The following is a 14,423-nucleotide window of genomic DNA, read 5'->3' as shown; positions in this document are numbered from 1 at the left end:
AGCTCCATACCAAAAATACAAACAAGCCTATCAAAAAATGGGCAGAAGACCTTTACAGACAGTTCTCCAAAGAAGACATACAGATGGCCAAGAAACACATGAAAAGATGTTCAACATCACTCAATATTAGAGAAATGCCAATCAAAACCACTCTGAGGTACCACCTTACACCAGCCAGAATGGCCAGCATCAAAAGTCTACAAACAGTAAGTGCTGGAGAGGCTGTGGAGAAAAAGGAACCCTATTACACTATTGGTGGGATTGTAAATTGGTGCAACCACTGTGGAAAGTAGTATGGAGAGTCCTCAGAAAACTAAATATAGAACTACCATTTGATCCAGCCATTCCACTCCTGGGCATCTACCTAGAGAAAACCGTGACTCTCAAAGACACATGTACTCTGATGTTCATTGCAGCACTATTTACAATAGCCAAGACATGGAAACAACCTAAATGTCCATTGACAGAGGAGTGGATCAAGAAGATGTGGTACATATACACAATGGAATATTACTCAGCCATTAAAAAGAATGAAATACTAGCATTTTTTGCAACATGGATGGACCTAGAAACTATCATGCTAAGTGAAGTCAGCCATACAATGAGACACCAACATCCAATGCTTTCACTGACATGTGGAATCTGAAAAAAGGACAGACTGAACTTCTTTGCGGAACAGATGCTGATTCACAGACATTGAAAAACTTATGGTCTCTGGAGGAGACAGTTTGGGGGGTGGGGGGATGTGCCTGGGCTGTGGGATGGAAATCCTGTGAAATCAGATTGTTATGATCATTATACAACTGCAGATGTGATAAATTCATTTGAGTAATAAAAAATTAAAAAAAAAAGAATGAGAACACACACAAAAAATAGTTTGCATCTATTAACCCCAAGCTCCCAATCCCTCTCACTCCATCCCCCTTCCCCTGGGTAACCACAAGTCTATTTTCCAAATCCATAATTTTATATGATATCACTCATATCTGGTATGTAATATACAGCACAAATATGTTTATTTTTAACTTTAAACCTAGAGTTGTTAGTAAATTAGGCACTGCTATACCATAATAGAAAACCTGACTTTATATTTACAGTCACCAATGAGTTTTACACTGTCTTCATGTGATTTTATGATGAACCCTCTCAGCTTTTATTTGTTTGGTAAAGTCTTTAGGCTGCATTCATTTCTGAGGGACAACATGCTGGGAATAATATTCTTGGTTGATAATTTTTTTTCTTTCAAAATTTTCAATATATCATCCCATTCTCTCCTGATCTGAAAAGTTTCTGTTAAAAATCTGTGTTTATGGGGATTATGTGTTATGGGGATTCCCTTGTATGTGTTATGGGGATTCCCTTGTATGTGTTTCTTCTTGCTACTTTCCAGATTGTTTCCTTGTCTTTAATTTTTGACAATTGTCATGTGTCTTGGTTTAACCCTATTTGAGTTAAACCCATTTAGGATCCTTTGGTCTTTATGGATCTGGGTGTTCATTTCTCCTCTCTGGTTTGAGAAGTTTTCAGCCATTATTGCTTTAAATAAACTTTCTGTCCCTCTTTGCCTTCTGAGATTCTCATAATGTAGATAGTTTTTCTTCTGAATGTGTTCCACAAGTCCCAGATGCTTTTCCCACTTTTTTAAGAAAAAATTCTCTTTTTCTTTTTGCTTTTCTGAATGGATAATTTCATATATTCTGTCATCTTGATCATTGATTCTTCTTCATTGTTGAGTCTGCTATTGAAGCTCTCAGTTGAATTCCTCAGTTTGGTCATTGTGTTCCTCAGCTCTATAATTTGTGTGTGTAGTGTGTTTTAATGCTTTCTATTTGTTGAACTTCTTGCTCATGCAAATTTTGTTTGTTTGCTTATAGTTCATTAAATTTCTTTAAGCGGCATACTCTGAATTCTTTTTCTGATAATTCATACATCTCCATCTCACTTTCTTTAGGCAGTGATTGGAGCTTTATTTATTAGTTAATTTTTATAGTATCATATTTACCTAATTCTTAATGATCTTTGATTTTTATCTGACACTTTTATATGACAATTTGGATAGCAATATTTTTTAGATTTTACAGATTCGCTTTGGCATAGACAATCTTTCAATTTGCTTAGCTTGGGGTTCTGAATTTGTCAGCTGGTAACATCTTTGGGCAGGTGGGACTTGCTGTCAGGGTCTGTTTCTGGGTGAGGCTACAGCCCAACCTCTGAGGATGGTGGTAGGGAATGCCACTGGCTAAAAACAGTTGGAAACAGTTGCTGGCTTGGTTCCCCGTCCAAGAAAGACTCTAGAATGGGTTCTGTGGTTGCTTGGGTTTTCTTGTCAGCCTTCCTTAATGGTCGGGACTGGGTAGTACACTGAGAAGTAGTCAGTGCCATGAATTAGCTTTCCTGCCTGGATGAGGGAGCAGAATAAGCCCTAAGACCAGCATGGCTCATTCATTTGGAGACCTGAATCAGGTAGGACTATGCCATTAAATACCTGATGAGGTGGAGCCACTGGTTTTTGCTGTGTAGATAGAGCCATGGACTGTGTTCTCTGCTCAAATGCCATTATAAATGGGCCTGTAGGATGGGTTACCCAGCTTCTTGTTTACTGTTTTTAGGCTGGTTTCCTGGTTGGGCAATAGACTGCTGAATTTAACAGTGGGCAAGGCTAGGGATTAGTTTCCCAACTTAGTTGGGGCCAAGATGTCTTTTTTATTGATTATTGGCTTGGTTGCTATAAATCTTTAACTGCTTTCAGAGCTCCTACAGAGTTGGTTCACACAATTTCTGGTTGTTTTTTCACTGTTACTGTGGGATGAGAGTTAGAGCTTCTTTGTCCTCTGTTTTGCTGATATCACGCTTGTTTTTCACTCTTTAATTTCTTATTTATGTATCTTTATATTTGGTTCTCTCTTGTTTTTCTTTTTTGTTTTTTGTTCTTTTTGAAATGTGGTATTAGTTATTTGGTGTCTTGGTAGTTTTTGGTTATTTGGTTTTTTAATTTTTTTGGAGTATTTTTAAAAATTTTTTATTTGGTTCTTGTTTTTGCTTTTTCTGTTAAACTTTTTATTTGATTTTCTTTAACTCTAATATTTCATTTCTACATTTCTTATTTTTTATTTGTACTGTTTCTTGTAATTTATAAAACATGCTTAATTTTATATTCTTTTTTGTAGTTACAATATCTAGGTCTGAGTCTACTGTTCATTGTTTCTGCTGGTTCCCATTCATGGTACTTTGTTCCTATGTTTATTTTGTGATCATTGCTTTTTTTTTTCTCTTTCAGACTGTTCATGTTCTTTGAAACTGTTGTCAGTAGAGTTTTTTGATGTCTTTGTTGGGATATGTTCCTTCTGAGAAGTTTTGTTTGTCTTCACCATTCCCCTGGCAGGAGGCACTACCAGTGAAGGTCATTTTCAGTTAAAATTTTCAGTTGAGGTTATTGGAATCACTAAGAAATATTAATTGGCCTTATAAACCTTCATTTTTACAGATTCTTAGGAGATTCTTTCCTCTTGCAGTGGCAAGTGCGAATCAGACATGTTCAGTTTCTGACCACTTCTACACAGTGGAGCTATTTATCATTAATCCACATTTCCTGGGTATAGCACTTTGGTAGGGCCTTTATTCAGTCCTGTTGTATTAGCTCTTTGTGTAGTCCTGTTTTTAGTCTCGAAATTCCATGTAATTCTCAGAATAGAAGCCCAATATCACCTGGGCTCATGAGAGCTCCTTAGCATGAAAGCTAGCTAATGAACTAACTTACTTATTTGGGTTATATTTTTCTCAACATTTAAAAGGAATTCTTTATATATTCTGGATGCTGGCTGTTTGCTGCCCATGTACATTGTAAGTAACTTCTGACAGACTATGGCTTAGGCTTTTGTTTTTAGTGTTTTGTTGTAAGATGTTATTTTTGTTATTTATTGCTGTATCACAAATTACCCCACAACCTGGAAGCTTAAAACATTTACTGTCTCTCAGTTTTTGCTAGTTTGGAATCCAGGTGTGGCTTACCTGAGTTCTAGTTGGCTTAAGGTTTTGTTTTTGTTTTTTAGGGTTTTTTTGGGCTTTGCCTATGGCATGTCGAAGTTCCCAAGCCAGTGATCAAACCCGCACCATAGCAGCAACTTGAGCCACTGCAGTGACAATGCCAGATCCTTTACCCACTGAACCCCAGGGGAACTTCTGGTTTGGGGGTCTTTTGTGAGGTTGCTGACAAACTGTCAGCAAGGTCTGTGGTCTCATCTGAAGGCTTGACTTCCTCATGATTCAGTTCCCTGTGGGTTGGTGGGCTAAGTTCTTAGCTCCCTCTGGCTGCCAACGACCTCCCTCAGTTCCTTATCCTGTGAGCTGTTCCCTCAGATAACTCAGAACATTGTAGCTGTCTTCCCTTGGATTCAGTGAATGAAAGAGCAAGAGGGAGAATGTGTATAAGGTGGAAGTTTCAATGTATTCACAGTCTAATCTTAGAAATTTATCCTATCACTTTCACCAAATTAAAATTTTAAAAGTAAGTCACACAGTCAAGCCCACTCAAGGGGAAATTACACAATGGTGTAAATACCCAGAGGTAGGGATCTTTGGGGGTCATCTTAGAGGCTGCCTACTACAGATTTCTTGGAAGATTGATGTAGTTAAAATCATCCATCATCCTTTTTTTCCCTGTTTTTTTGTTTTGTTTTGTTTTTTTGTTTTTGTCTTTTTGCCATTTCTTGGGCTGCTCCCGTGGCATATGGAGGTTCCCAGGCTAGGGGTCGAATCAGAACTGTAGCCACCAGCCTACACCAGAGCCACAGCAACACAGGATCCGAGCTTCGTCTGCAACCTACACCACAGCTCATGGCAATGCTGGATCCTTAACCCACTGAGCAAGGCCAGGGATCGAACCCGCAACCTCATGGTTCCTACTCGGATTCGTTAACCACTGAGCCATGACGGGCACTCCTCATCCATCATCCTTTAAGAAAGGTTTCCCTATGCCGTGATCATTAATGTATTTTAAAAGTTTAAAAGTTTTGCTTTTTTTTGCAATTAGTATTTAATACAGCTAGGATGTCACTGTCTAATACAGTAGCAGTAGCTGCCATTCACATATGAATATTTAAATTATCATTAATTAAAATTACATAAGATTAAAATTCATCTTCCATCATACTAGGCACATATCCAATGCTTAAGGCTCATGGCTACGTATTGGACAGCATTGATACAAAACATTTCTATCATTGTGGCAAGTTCTATTGGCAATACTGGTATATGACAGTAGTTTTCAACCAGGGAAGATTTTGCTTCCTGCCCTCCCCATGAGGGACACTTACAATGTCTAGAAAACATTTTGTTTTTCACAACTGGGGAGGGTGGTTATTCTATTGGTATCTAGCTGATGGAGGCCTGGGGTGCAGTTAAACATCACACAATATGTAGGGCAGACCCCTAAAACAAAGACTCATTCAGTCCAAAATGCCAGTAGTTCCAACTATAGTAAACCCTGCCTAGAATGTACTTTGTTGTGAGGTGAGATGTGGGAGCTTGTTCTTTTTCCCTCTGAGTAGCTGGTCAATTGGATACCATTTCCTGTGAGTACTTAATTCATTTCCCTCAGGTTGGTAGGGAGTCTAGAGATGCTTTTCCCTTAGATGGTAGAGAAGATCCACTTGCCTTGCTAATTAAGATATGCTTCTTTAAAACTGACTTCTGTTGTGTTACAGATTCTTAGACTCTGCAAGTAAAGACAACCTTATGTTCCCAGTACATGATGGCTTCATCTTCAAGGTAGGAATAATGATTGATGAAAGGCCTTATGCGAGTACAGTTGACTCATGAACACATGGGGGTTGTGTTGCTGCCCTCTGTGCATTTGAAAATCTGTGTATAACTTTATATAGTTGAGGCCCTCCATACCCGTAGTTTTAACCAACTGATGGTCACGTAGTACTCTAGTATATATTTATTGGAAAAAAAATCTGTGTATAAGTTGACTCACATAGTTCAAACCTGTGTTATTCAAGGGACAACTCATCTACTTTTGAAAGGTCAAATCCTAACATTTTCAGCTCTTAGTACTACTGGTCACCCTAGGCAATTGGTGTCTGTGAAGTACCAAGGAAGGGGAGAAGAGAGAAAGATTGGAGAAAAGACAAAGCATTCAAAGGAGTATGTGTGTGGTACAGTACTGGTACAGCGGTACAGCTTTTGATCTAAAAACATGATTTACTTTCCTCATCTTTTAAGATGCAAGATGGTTGTCTCCAGGGCTGCCTCAGTTCCTTAAGGCTTTTATACTCCCAAGAGTTTAAACAGCCAGGTTCTGAAGATGTTTGAGAGCCTGTCAGTGAGCAGCAGCTTGAGTGGTGAGACTACTAGAGACCGCTTGGATCTACTTCTGCAGACCAGAGAGGCTGGGGGAGGCCTGAAGATGGCTGATGCCCTTTGAGAACATGTCTTAGTTCAAGGCCCATGGTAATGAAGGACTTGATGTTTGCTCTCCCTTCCTGGCTGGCCCATGGAGAGCTTGAGTTATACCTCACCTCCGCAGAGGTCAGACCTCTTGTGCCTTAGCCTCCAACATGGGGACTGGTAGTCAGTATCCTGGAAGTGAGGTTAGAATGACTCTCTAATGCAGCCTAAACTTTCAAAGTCTAAGGGCAGGTCTGCAGAGAGATAGCCTTTGTGGTAAAGCCTGCATCCTCCCTTTGGTACATAGCTTTTATCATGCAGAGGCCAGCGCATAGGGTAGCAGCAGTGCCCATCTTCCCAAGTCCAATCTATTCTCCTAGCCAGTATCTGACCCCTCACTACCCTACTCTGCTCCCTTCAGGGGCTTCCTGTGATAACCAAGCACAACTAGAAGTCCTGATGAGGACCCCTGGAGCCCTGTGGGGTCTTGGCCCTGCACCTAGCCTGCTCTGCTCTGCTCTCTTCCCCTCACTACGTCTGTAGCCTCACTGACCTCCTTGCTGTTCATAGATATCAAGTCCCTTCAAACATAGGGCCTTGTACCTACAGTTCTTTCTGCCTGGGATGCCCTCTCTCCAACTTTGCAAGGCTCACCCCTTTACTTCTCTAGGCTGTCTGGCCTTTGAGCCTTCCCTCATCATCTGTCTAAAATAGCACCCCCAGCCTTATTCCTTTGCTGTACTTTCTGTCCCTTTCTCAGGATGGCCCTTATCACTACCTGATGCTGACATGCATAGTTACTCTTTGTTTATCTGTAATTGATCTCTACCATTTTTTTTTTTTTTGTCTTTTTCAGGGCTGCCCCTGCAGGCTAGGGGTCAAATTGGAGCTATAGCTGCCAGCCTACGCCACTGCCACAGCAACAAGGGATCTGAGCTGCGTCTGCTACCTATGTACCACAGCTCACAGCAATGCCAGATCCTTAACCCACTGAGCAAGGCCAGGGATCAACCCACAACCTCATGGTTCCTAGTTGGATTTGTTAACCACTGAGCCACAACAGGAACTCCTGATCTCCACCATTTGGAAACAAATGCTGTGCAGGTTGGGGAATGGTATGTGCCCACTGGAAGCACCTGCTAGTGGTTTGTCCTCATTAAATACAAGTGTCTCTTACTATTCATTTGGTTCCCACATACACAGGGAGAGTTAGAATGGCAGGGGTTTTCATGTTGCCAAATCTGTTTGGCAGTTAGTATGGGGTAGGATATCAGATAGTGAGGGAGCTATGTGTAGATCTGTATGAATCTGTTTTGGTCCTGAATTTGGATAGTGAGAGTTCAAGTAGGGAAAATTTGAGAATTTGTAAAGTAAGGAAACTTATATTTGCCAAATGAATAAGAGAAAAGGAAGAGATAGGTAAAGCAGAAGCATGAAAGCAGAACTGCTAGGGACGCTGAGTCAGGAGACATCAGTGGGTGCCACTTTAGCGGCCCAGGCTTCCTGTTGGTGGTTACTGTTAACCAGATAATGACTGGCACCTGGATTCCTCATTGGAAGGGATCCTCTATTCAGAACATTTTATTTAAGAAGGAAAGGAAATACGGACTACCACTTTAGAATGCCTGTCATGGGAATTCCCATTGTGGTACAGTGGAAATGAATCTGACTAGTATCCATGAGGATTCAGGTTCAATCCCTGGCCTTGTTCAGTGGGTTGAGGATCCGATGTTACTGTGAGCTGTGGTGTAGGTCACAGACACAGCTGGGATCCCTCATTGCTGTGGCTGTGGCATAGGCCGGCAGCTATTACTCCAATATGACCCCTAGCCTAGGAGCCTCCATAAGCCATGGGTGGCGCTCTAAAAAAAAAAAAAAGAATGCCTGTCATCATTAATCTCTTTTGTGTTTAAAAGAAAAATCTGTTTATCTGGAAAATTCACCTTTCTGGCACTATGAGGTGCTATTGCAATGGGAAGTCTTTTAATTGGGTTTTCTGCTGAAGCGCTGGCTTTCCTGCATTGCCTCTCTTCACTCTTATTTCCTGTCATTGCAGCAGCCTCACTACTGGGAGAGGGGTTGGCTCAAAGCTAAAGTCCGTGAAGTTGCTCGAGGTTCTGAATGCTCTAGAGGAGGAGGAATCTGGCCACAGGAGGGAAGAGATCTTCATTGCACCACCCAACAATGCTGCAGGGGACTTCACTGATGAGGACTCGGTGATGAAGACAGCCGGCGAGGAACCCATCTGCCTGGCAATGTGCTGCATGCCCTTGTTGTCCCCGAGGACTCTGGCACTGGGGAAGAGGATGATGACCTGCAGCTGCAACCAGCTGTGAAGAAGCGGAAGGGAGTAATGGAACCTCAACGTGTTTGGACCAAAAGAGATATCCACCCGGACTTCAGCAGTTGGACAGCATCTGATCCTCATATGGAAGATCTCAAAAGCCAGGAACTGAGTCCTGTAGGCCTCTTTGAATTGTTTTTTGATGAAGGAACAATTAATTTTATTGTTAATGAAACCAATCGTTATGCTTGGCAGAAAAATGTCAACCTGGGTCTCACAGCCCAGGAATTAAAGTGTGTTTTGGGCATTTTGATTTTAAGCGGGTATATCTCCTATCCAAGGAGAAGGATGTTTTGGGAAACATCTCCTGATTCACATCATCATCTTGTGGCTGATGCAATTAGAAGGGACAGATTTGAACTGATCTTCTCATACCTGCATTTTGCAGATAATAATGAGCTTGATGAAAGTGATAGATTTGCCAAGGTCAGGCCTCTCATTGTTCGCATGAACTACAATTTCCAGAAGCATGCACCCTTGGAAGAGTTCTACAGCTTTGGTGAGTCCATGTGTGAGTACTTTGGACACCGGGGGTCCAAGCAGCTGCCTGCAGGGAAGCCTATGCGGCTGGGCTATAAGATCTGGTGTGGGACGACTAGCAGGGGCTATCTGGTGTGGTTTGAGCCCTCACAGGGCACACTCTTCACTAAGCCAGACAGAGGGCTGGACCTGGGAGGCAGTATGGTGGTAAAATTTGTGGATGCACTTCAGACGCGTGGCTGTCTGCCATATCACATATTTTTTGACAAGGTTTTTACAAGTGTCAAGTTGATGTCCATTTTGAGGAAGAAAGGAGTGAAGGCCACAGGAACTGTTCGTGAATACAGAACTGAGCGATGTCCTCTTAAAGATCCCAAAGAACTGAAAAAAATGAAGAGGGGTTCGTTTGATTACAAAGTTGACGAAAGTGAGGAGATCATTGTATGCCGCTGGCATGATAGCAGCGTGGTCAACATCTGCTCCAACGCTGTGGGCATAGAGCCAGTGGGGCTGACCAGCCCTCCCTCAGGAGTGACCAAGACACAGACCCAAGTTCATCAGCCATCCCTCCTGAGGCTGTACCAGGAGAAGGTGGGAGGTGTCAGCCGGATGGACCAGAACATCGCCAAGTACAAGGTAAAGATCCGGGGTATGAAGTGGTACTCAAGTTTCATTGGCTATGTGATCGATGCTGCTCTTAACAATGCATGGCAGCTGCACCGGATATGCTGCCACGATGCCCAGGTGGACCTTCTGGCCTTCCGGAGATATGTGGCCTGTGTATACCTAGAGAGTAACGCGGACACGTCATCCCAAGGGAGGCGAAGCAGGCGGCTGGAAACTGAGAGCCGCTTTGACATGATTGGGCACTGGATCATCCATCAGGACAAGAGGACCCGGTGCGCCCTGTGCCATTCACAGACCAACACTCGCTGTGAGAAGTGCCAAAAGGGTGTCCATGCCAAGTGCTTCAGGGCATACCACATCCGGTAATACCTGATGGGCAGAGGGAGCCCTCTGGATGTTTGGTTTATGATGAGATATTTACAACTAATTATATATAGCATTTGGGGCACTTGTGTGTGTTGTGTTAAAAAGAGACCTGGATTCTTGATAATATGGCTTTGTATTTTTTCCCATCTTTATTGCAGCTCTCTTTTTTTTTTTGTCTTCTGTTATGCTTAAATGTAATATAAATTAATATTTATATTATCAATCATAAATCTTTGTAAATGTATATTTCATGGTGTTATTTATTTCAACTTATAGGCCCCTTTTTATTCAAATAAAAAACTTGCTTTAGTGTTAAGCTGTCTTGTAAGAACAATCAAATGTAACCAGAACTTTTAGAGAAACTTTTGTGAACAGTAAAAAAAATTTTATATATAGTGCATGCTATCAGTTATAATCTAAGACAATAGGCAATAATAGTATATAAATATTGTATCAGTATGATGAACATCTTAATCGTATTTATTTCAATTTAATTGAATGCTAGCAAACTGTCCAGAGATAGATATCTGCCATGTATTTATCCAGATGACTAGATTTGTAGAGTTTGTATTTTCTTGATAAAAAATATTTTCCTAACACACATATATCCATGTGGAATCCATTTTTATAAATAATGTGAAGTAGGGAGTTTTTTCCCCCTCAAATGATTTAAATTCTACCTTCAAAAATTCCTGGATTTGGGGGAAAATATTGAAACAAAGAAAAAAGTTTATGTTGGAAAGCCTAGCAGAATATAATCCAAAAGGATAAAAAGAAATACATGTAAAATTCGGATGTATCAAGTCTAAGAGAGCATACTCAGTATCTTTATTTGGGAAAGAATTTTCTACAACAGCACACATTAAAAAAAAAAAAAAGAACAGGAGTTCCTGCTGTGGCACAATGGGTTAAGAATCTGACTGTAGTGGCTCGGGTCACTGTGAAGGTGTGGCTCACATTCAGTCCCTGGCCTGGGCACTTCCATGTGCTGTGAGTATGGCCATTCAAAAAAAAAAAAAAAAAAAGAATAGGAGTTCTCTGTTGTGATATAGAGTGTTAAGGATCTGGTGGTGTCATTGTTGTGGCTCAGGTCACAGTTTTGGCAAAGATTTGATCCCTGGCCCTGGAACTTACTCATGCTGTGTGCACAGCCAAAAAGAAAAAAAAAATCAATATATTTGACCATTTAAAACTAACATTGACACCCATTAGCAAAGGTAAAGAAATTGAGAAAATATATTTCAAATTATTACATTTGCAGTAATAGCCTCAGTGCAAAAGTGCTCATTAATGCATAGGTGGCAGGGGTAAAATATGCAATGTTAATATAAAAAAATGATGGAAGATGAAAAACAAATGAACAGTAAAGGTACATAGGAAGCTTCACTTTGGTGGGCATAAAATGCAAAGATAAGCAATGGCTATATATACTTTTTTTAAAAAATGAATTTGTTTATTTTACAAATTACTCTTGATGGAGTATAGAAAGGTGGCAGACTTGTGCAGTTCTTTGAGGATATGTAAATCTATGCAACCTTTCCGAAGGCAGTTTAACAGGTCCATGTACAATCTTAAGAATTTCTCATATTCATAGAAAAGAAAATATTTATTTGGTTCATAGTGATGTATATAAATAAAAGGAGGAAATGAAACATATTCTCCCTTCAGTAGAATCCTCATTAATAAATGTAGGAGGAAGAATGGACATAAAATACTGCTACTTGGCAAATGCCACAGCAATATTTTTTCAGGCATGAGCTGTCAGTGGATGCTAAACTTAGTAGCATAAGGCACTTATCCAAAGGGGGATAAACAGTAACTACTTAGTGAAGGAATCAAGCAGATAACCACCACGACCAAGCAGTCAAAGTTAATACAACCAGTATTGAGACATATAGATATCATGTATCCTACTCCCCTCACCCCAAGTATGATTGGAACACTTTGATATTCCTCCTCAGGATGTATAGCCTGAATTCCAAATCATGAGAAAACATGAGACAAACCCAAATTGAGGGACATTCCACAGTTGACTAGTACATTTTGAAAGTGTTGAAGCTGTAAAAGAATGAAAATGAGGCTCTGTCTAAGTTTAGATGAGACCATGGAAGTATGACAAAATGCAATGTATGACATTGGCTGGGTTCCACTAAAAAGGTTTCAAAAAAGGATGTTAGTGGGACAATTGATGAAACTTGAATAAGGTTAATACTGTTTTATAAATATTAATTTCCTGGCTTTGACAACTGTTCTACAGTTATGCAAGATGTCAGCATCTAGGGAAGATAAGTAAAAGGACCTATTTGTATCACTAGAACTTTTTTGTAATTTTGAAATACTTTCAAAGTGAACATTAAAACATGTTTATAGTTTTGGTGCACTATTTCCAGCTTTAGAAATCTAGCTTCAACACTTTAAAGCATTTGTCTTAAGGAAAAGTTTGTTGAGCAGATTCTACTTTTCAGTTATCATCTCTTGCATCATGATGATCCTGATATATTAGCAGATACTTATCATGTATTTTTTTTGTCCAGATGAATTAATTGAATGGTTGTGAAACAGTTTGCAAGGCTTCCAGAAGCTACAGAATGGCCAACTGTGATCCTTACTTTAAGTGCTGAAGGAAATATTGCCACTGAAATGGATGGATAGTCTCAGGTTGTAATTGTTGTAAGAGCATGTGCAGTCTAAGGCCACTAAATGAAGCCAAAACTAACATAGTAGAAGACTGTGTAGACAATATCAAGTGTCACAACTGGGTTTCAAGGCCAGATGACATTCCTTGTTGGCATATTCCCAAAGGAAGAAATGAAACTGTAACCAGTCACTAATCCTACAAAGGGGGAAGCACTTGAATGGATTGTCTACCTTGTCTGTTCTAGTATTACAGAACCATTCATGAATCTTTTAACTGGAAAGGATGTGAAACTTGTCCCATTTATTCTGAATGACATTTCAGAATCCCTCTAGTTGCTAAGAAACTAGCCAAAATTAAAAACAAAAACAAAACAAAAAAACTTAGTATACCAGACTGTGGAAGCAAGAACAACACTGAAGCTCTTCAAATGAACATGAAAATGATTTTGTCTACAAGTTCATAGATTGCAGGCAGTTATATGTCTTTTAAAGAAATGTGGCAAAACATAACAAAATTTACCATTTTCATTTGTTTTTAAATGTATATAGTTCAGTTGTGTTATGTTCACATTGTTGTGTAAAAGATCTCTAGAAATTGCTCATCTTGCAAAACTGAAGCTCTGTACCAATTGAACAAAGCATTTTCTTCCTTCATCCTGTGACCAATAAACTTCCAGTTTTTGTTGTGGACCTCAGTTTGCATTTTGGGATGTGCCATCCACGTTCAGTTAGGCAATGTAAACTTCACTTCATCTTTAACTAGAAGTGATTAGGGCCTCCTCAGGTTATTCCTGAGAAACTGCACATCCCTGGGAGTATACACAATCCTATGAAAGCACATGGCCTTCAAGAATCCCAGGAATATGTTAGAGCTTTTTCAGAGTCTGCTATAGACTGCTTGTTCACCATTGTTTTCTATTTAAGCTTTTTGGTTAACCAATTTTTACCCGACTGTTATCTCTTGCCTTTGGCAGTCATGATGTCCAACAGTTGCCTTTGATTGTTTTTTCCAAATGCTGCTGGGGCCAGTTTGTATTGGGTGAATGGTGAGGCAGATCAAATATAGTCTTGCTAGTGGGGTCTTCTGGGGAATCAACAAACAGGTTAAATGATAATTCTCTGGGGATGGGCCTTTGAAGGAGATCCAATCCTGTCTTTCCCCTCTAGTTACTGCCCTGCTCCTTTTTTTTTTTTTCTTTTCCACATCATTGCAGGCTGTAGGTTTTCAAGGTTAGAACAGGAGAAGGGGCAATAAAAATAGATGAGTTAGGAGTTCCCATTGTGGCTCAGCAGGTTAAGAACCTGATAGAGTCTCAGTGAGGATGTGAGCTCCATCCCTGACCTTGCTCAGTGAGTTAAGGATCTGGTGTTGCCACAAGCTGCAGCACAGGTCAGCTTGGATCGTAGCATTACCTTGGCTGTGGCATAGGCTGGCAGCTGCAGCTCTGATTCAACCCCTAGCCTGGGAACTTCCAAATACTGTAGGTGCAGCCCCCTGCCAAAAAAAGATAAGACATGGTGCAGCAGAAATGAATTCGACTAGGCACCATGAGGTTTCAGGTTAGATTCCTGGCCTCAC

General features: G+C 40.4%; 1 protein-coding gene across 1 annotated transcript in view; it reads left to right on the top strand.

Annotated features, from left to right (window-relative positions):
- PGBD2 (piggyBac transposable element derived 2) overlaps positions 1-11,423 on the top strand; it is a 41,659-nt gene extending 30,236 nt beyond the window's left edge. Inside the window, 3 exon segments of the mRNA XM_021083387.1 lie at positions 5,703-5,766; positions 8,447-8,601; positions 8,604-11,423. Coding sequence (XP_020939046.1) covers positions 5,747-5,766; positions 8,447-8,601; positions 8,604-10,207 — 1,779 coding nt within the window. The 5' untranslated portion in view covers positions 5,703-5,746 and the 3' untranslated portion in view covers positions 10,208-11,423.

Source organism: Sus scrofa, chromosome 2 (assembly GCF_000003025.6).
Source record: "Sus scrofa isolate TJ Tabasco breed Duroc chromosome 2, Sscrofa11.1, whole genome shotgun sequence".
In the NCBI taxonomy this organism is placed as follows: Eukaryota; Metazoa; Chordata; class Mammalia; order Artiodactyla; family Suidae; genus Sus; species Sus scrofa.
The sequence above is the reverse complement of the archived record's forward strand: the minus strand, read 5'-3'. Positions and strand labels throughout refer to the sequence as shown.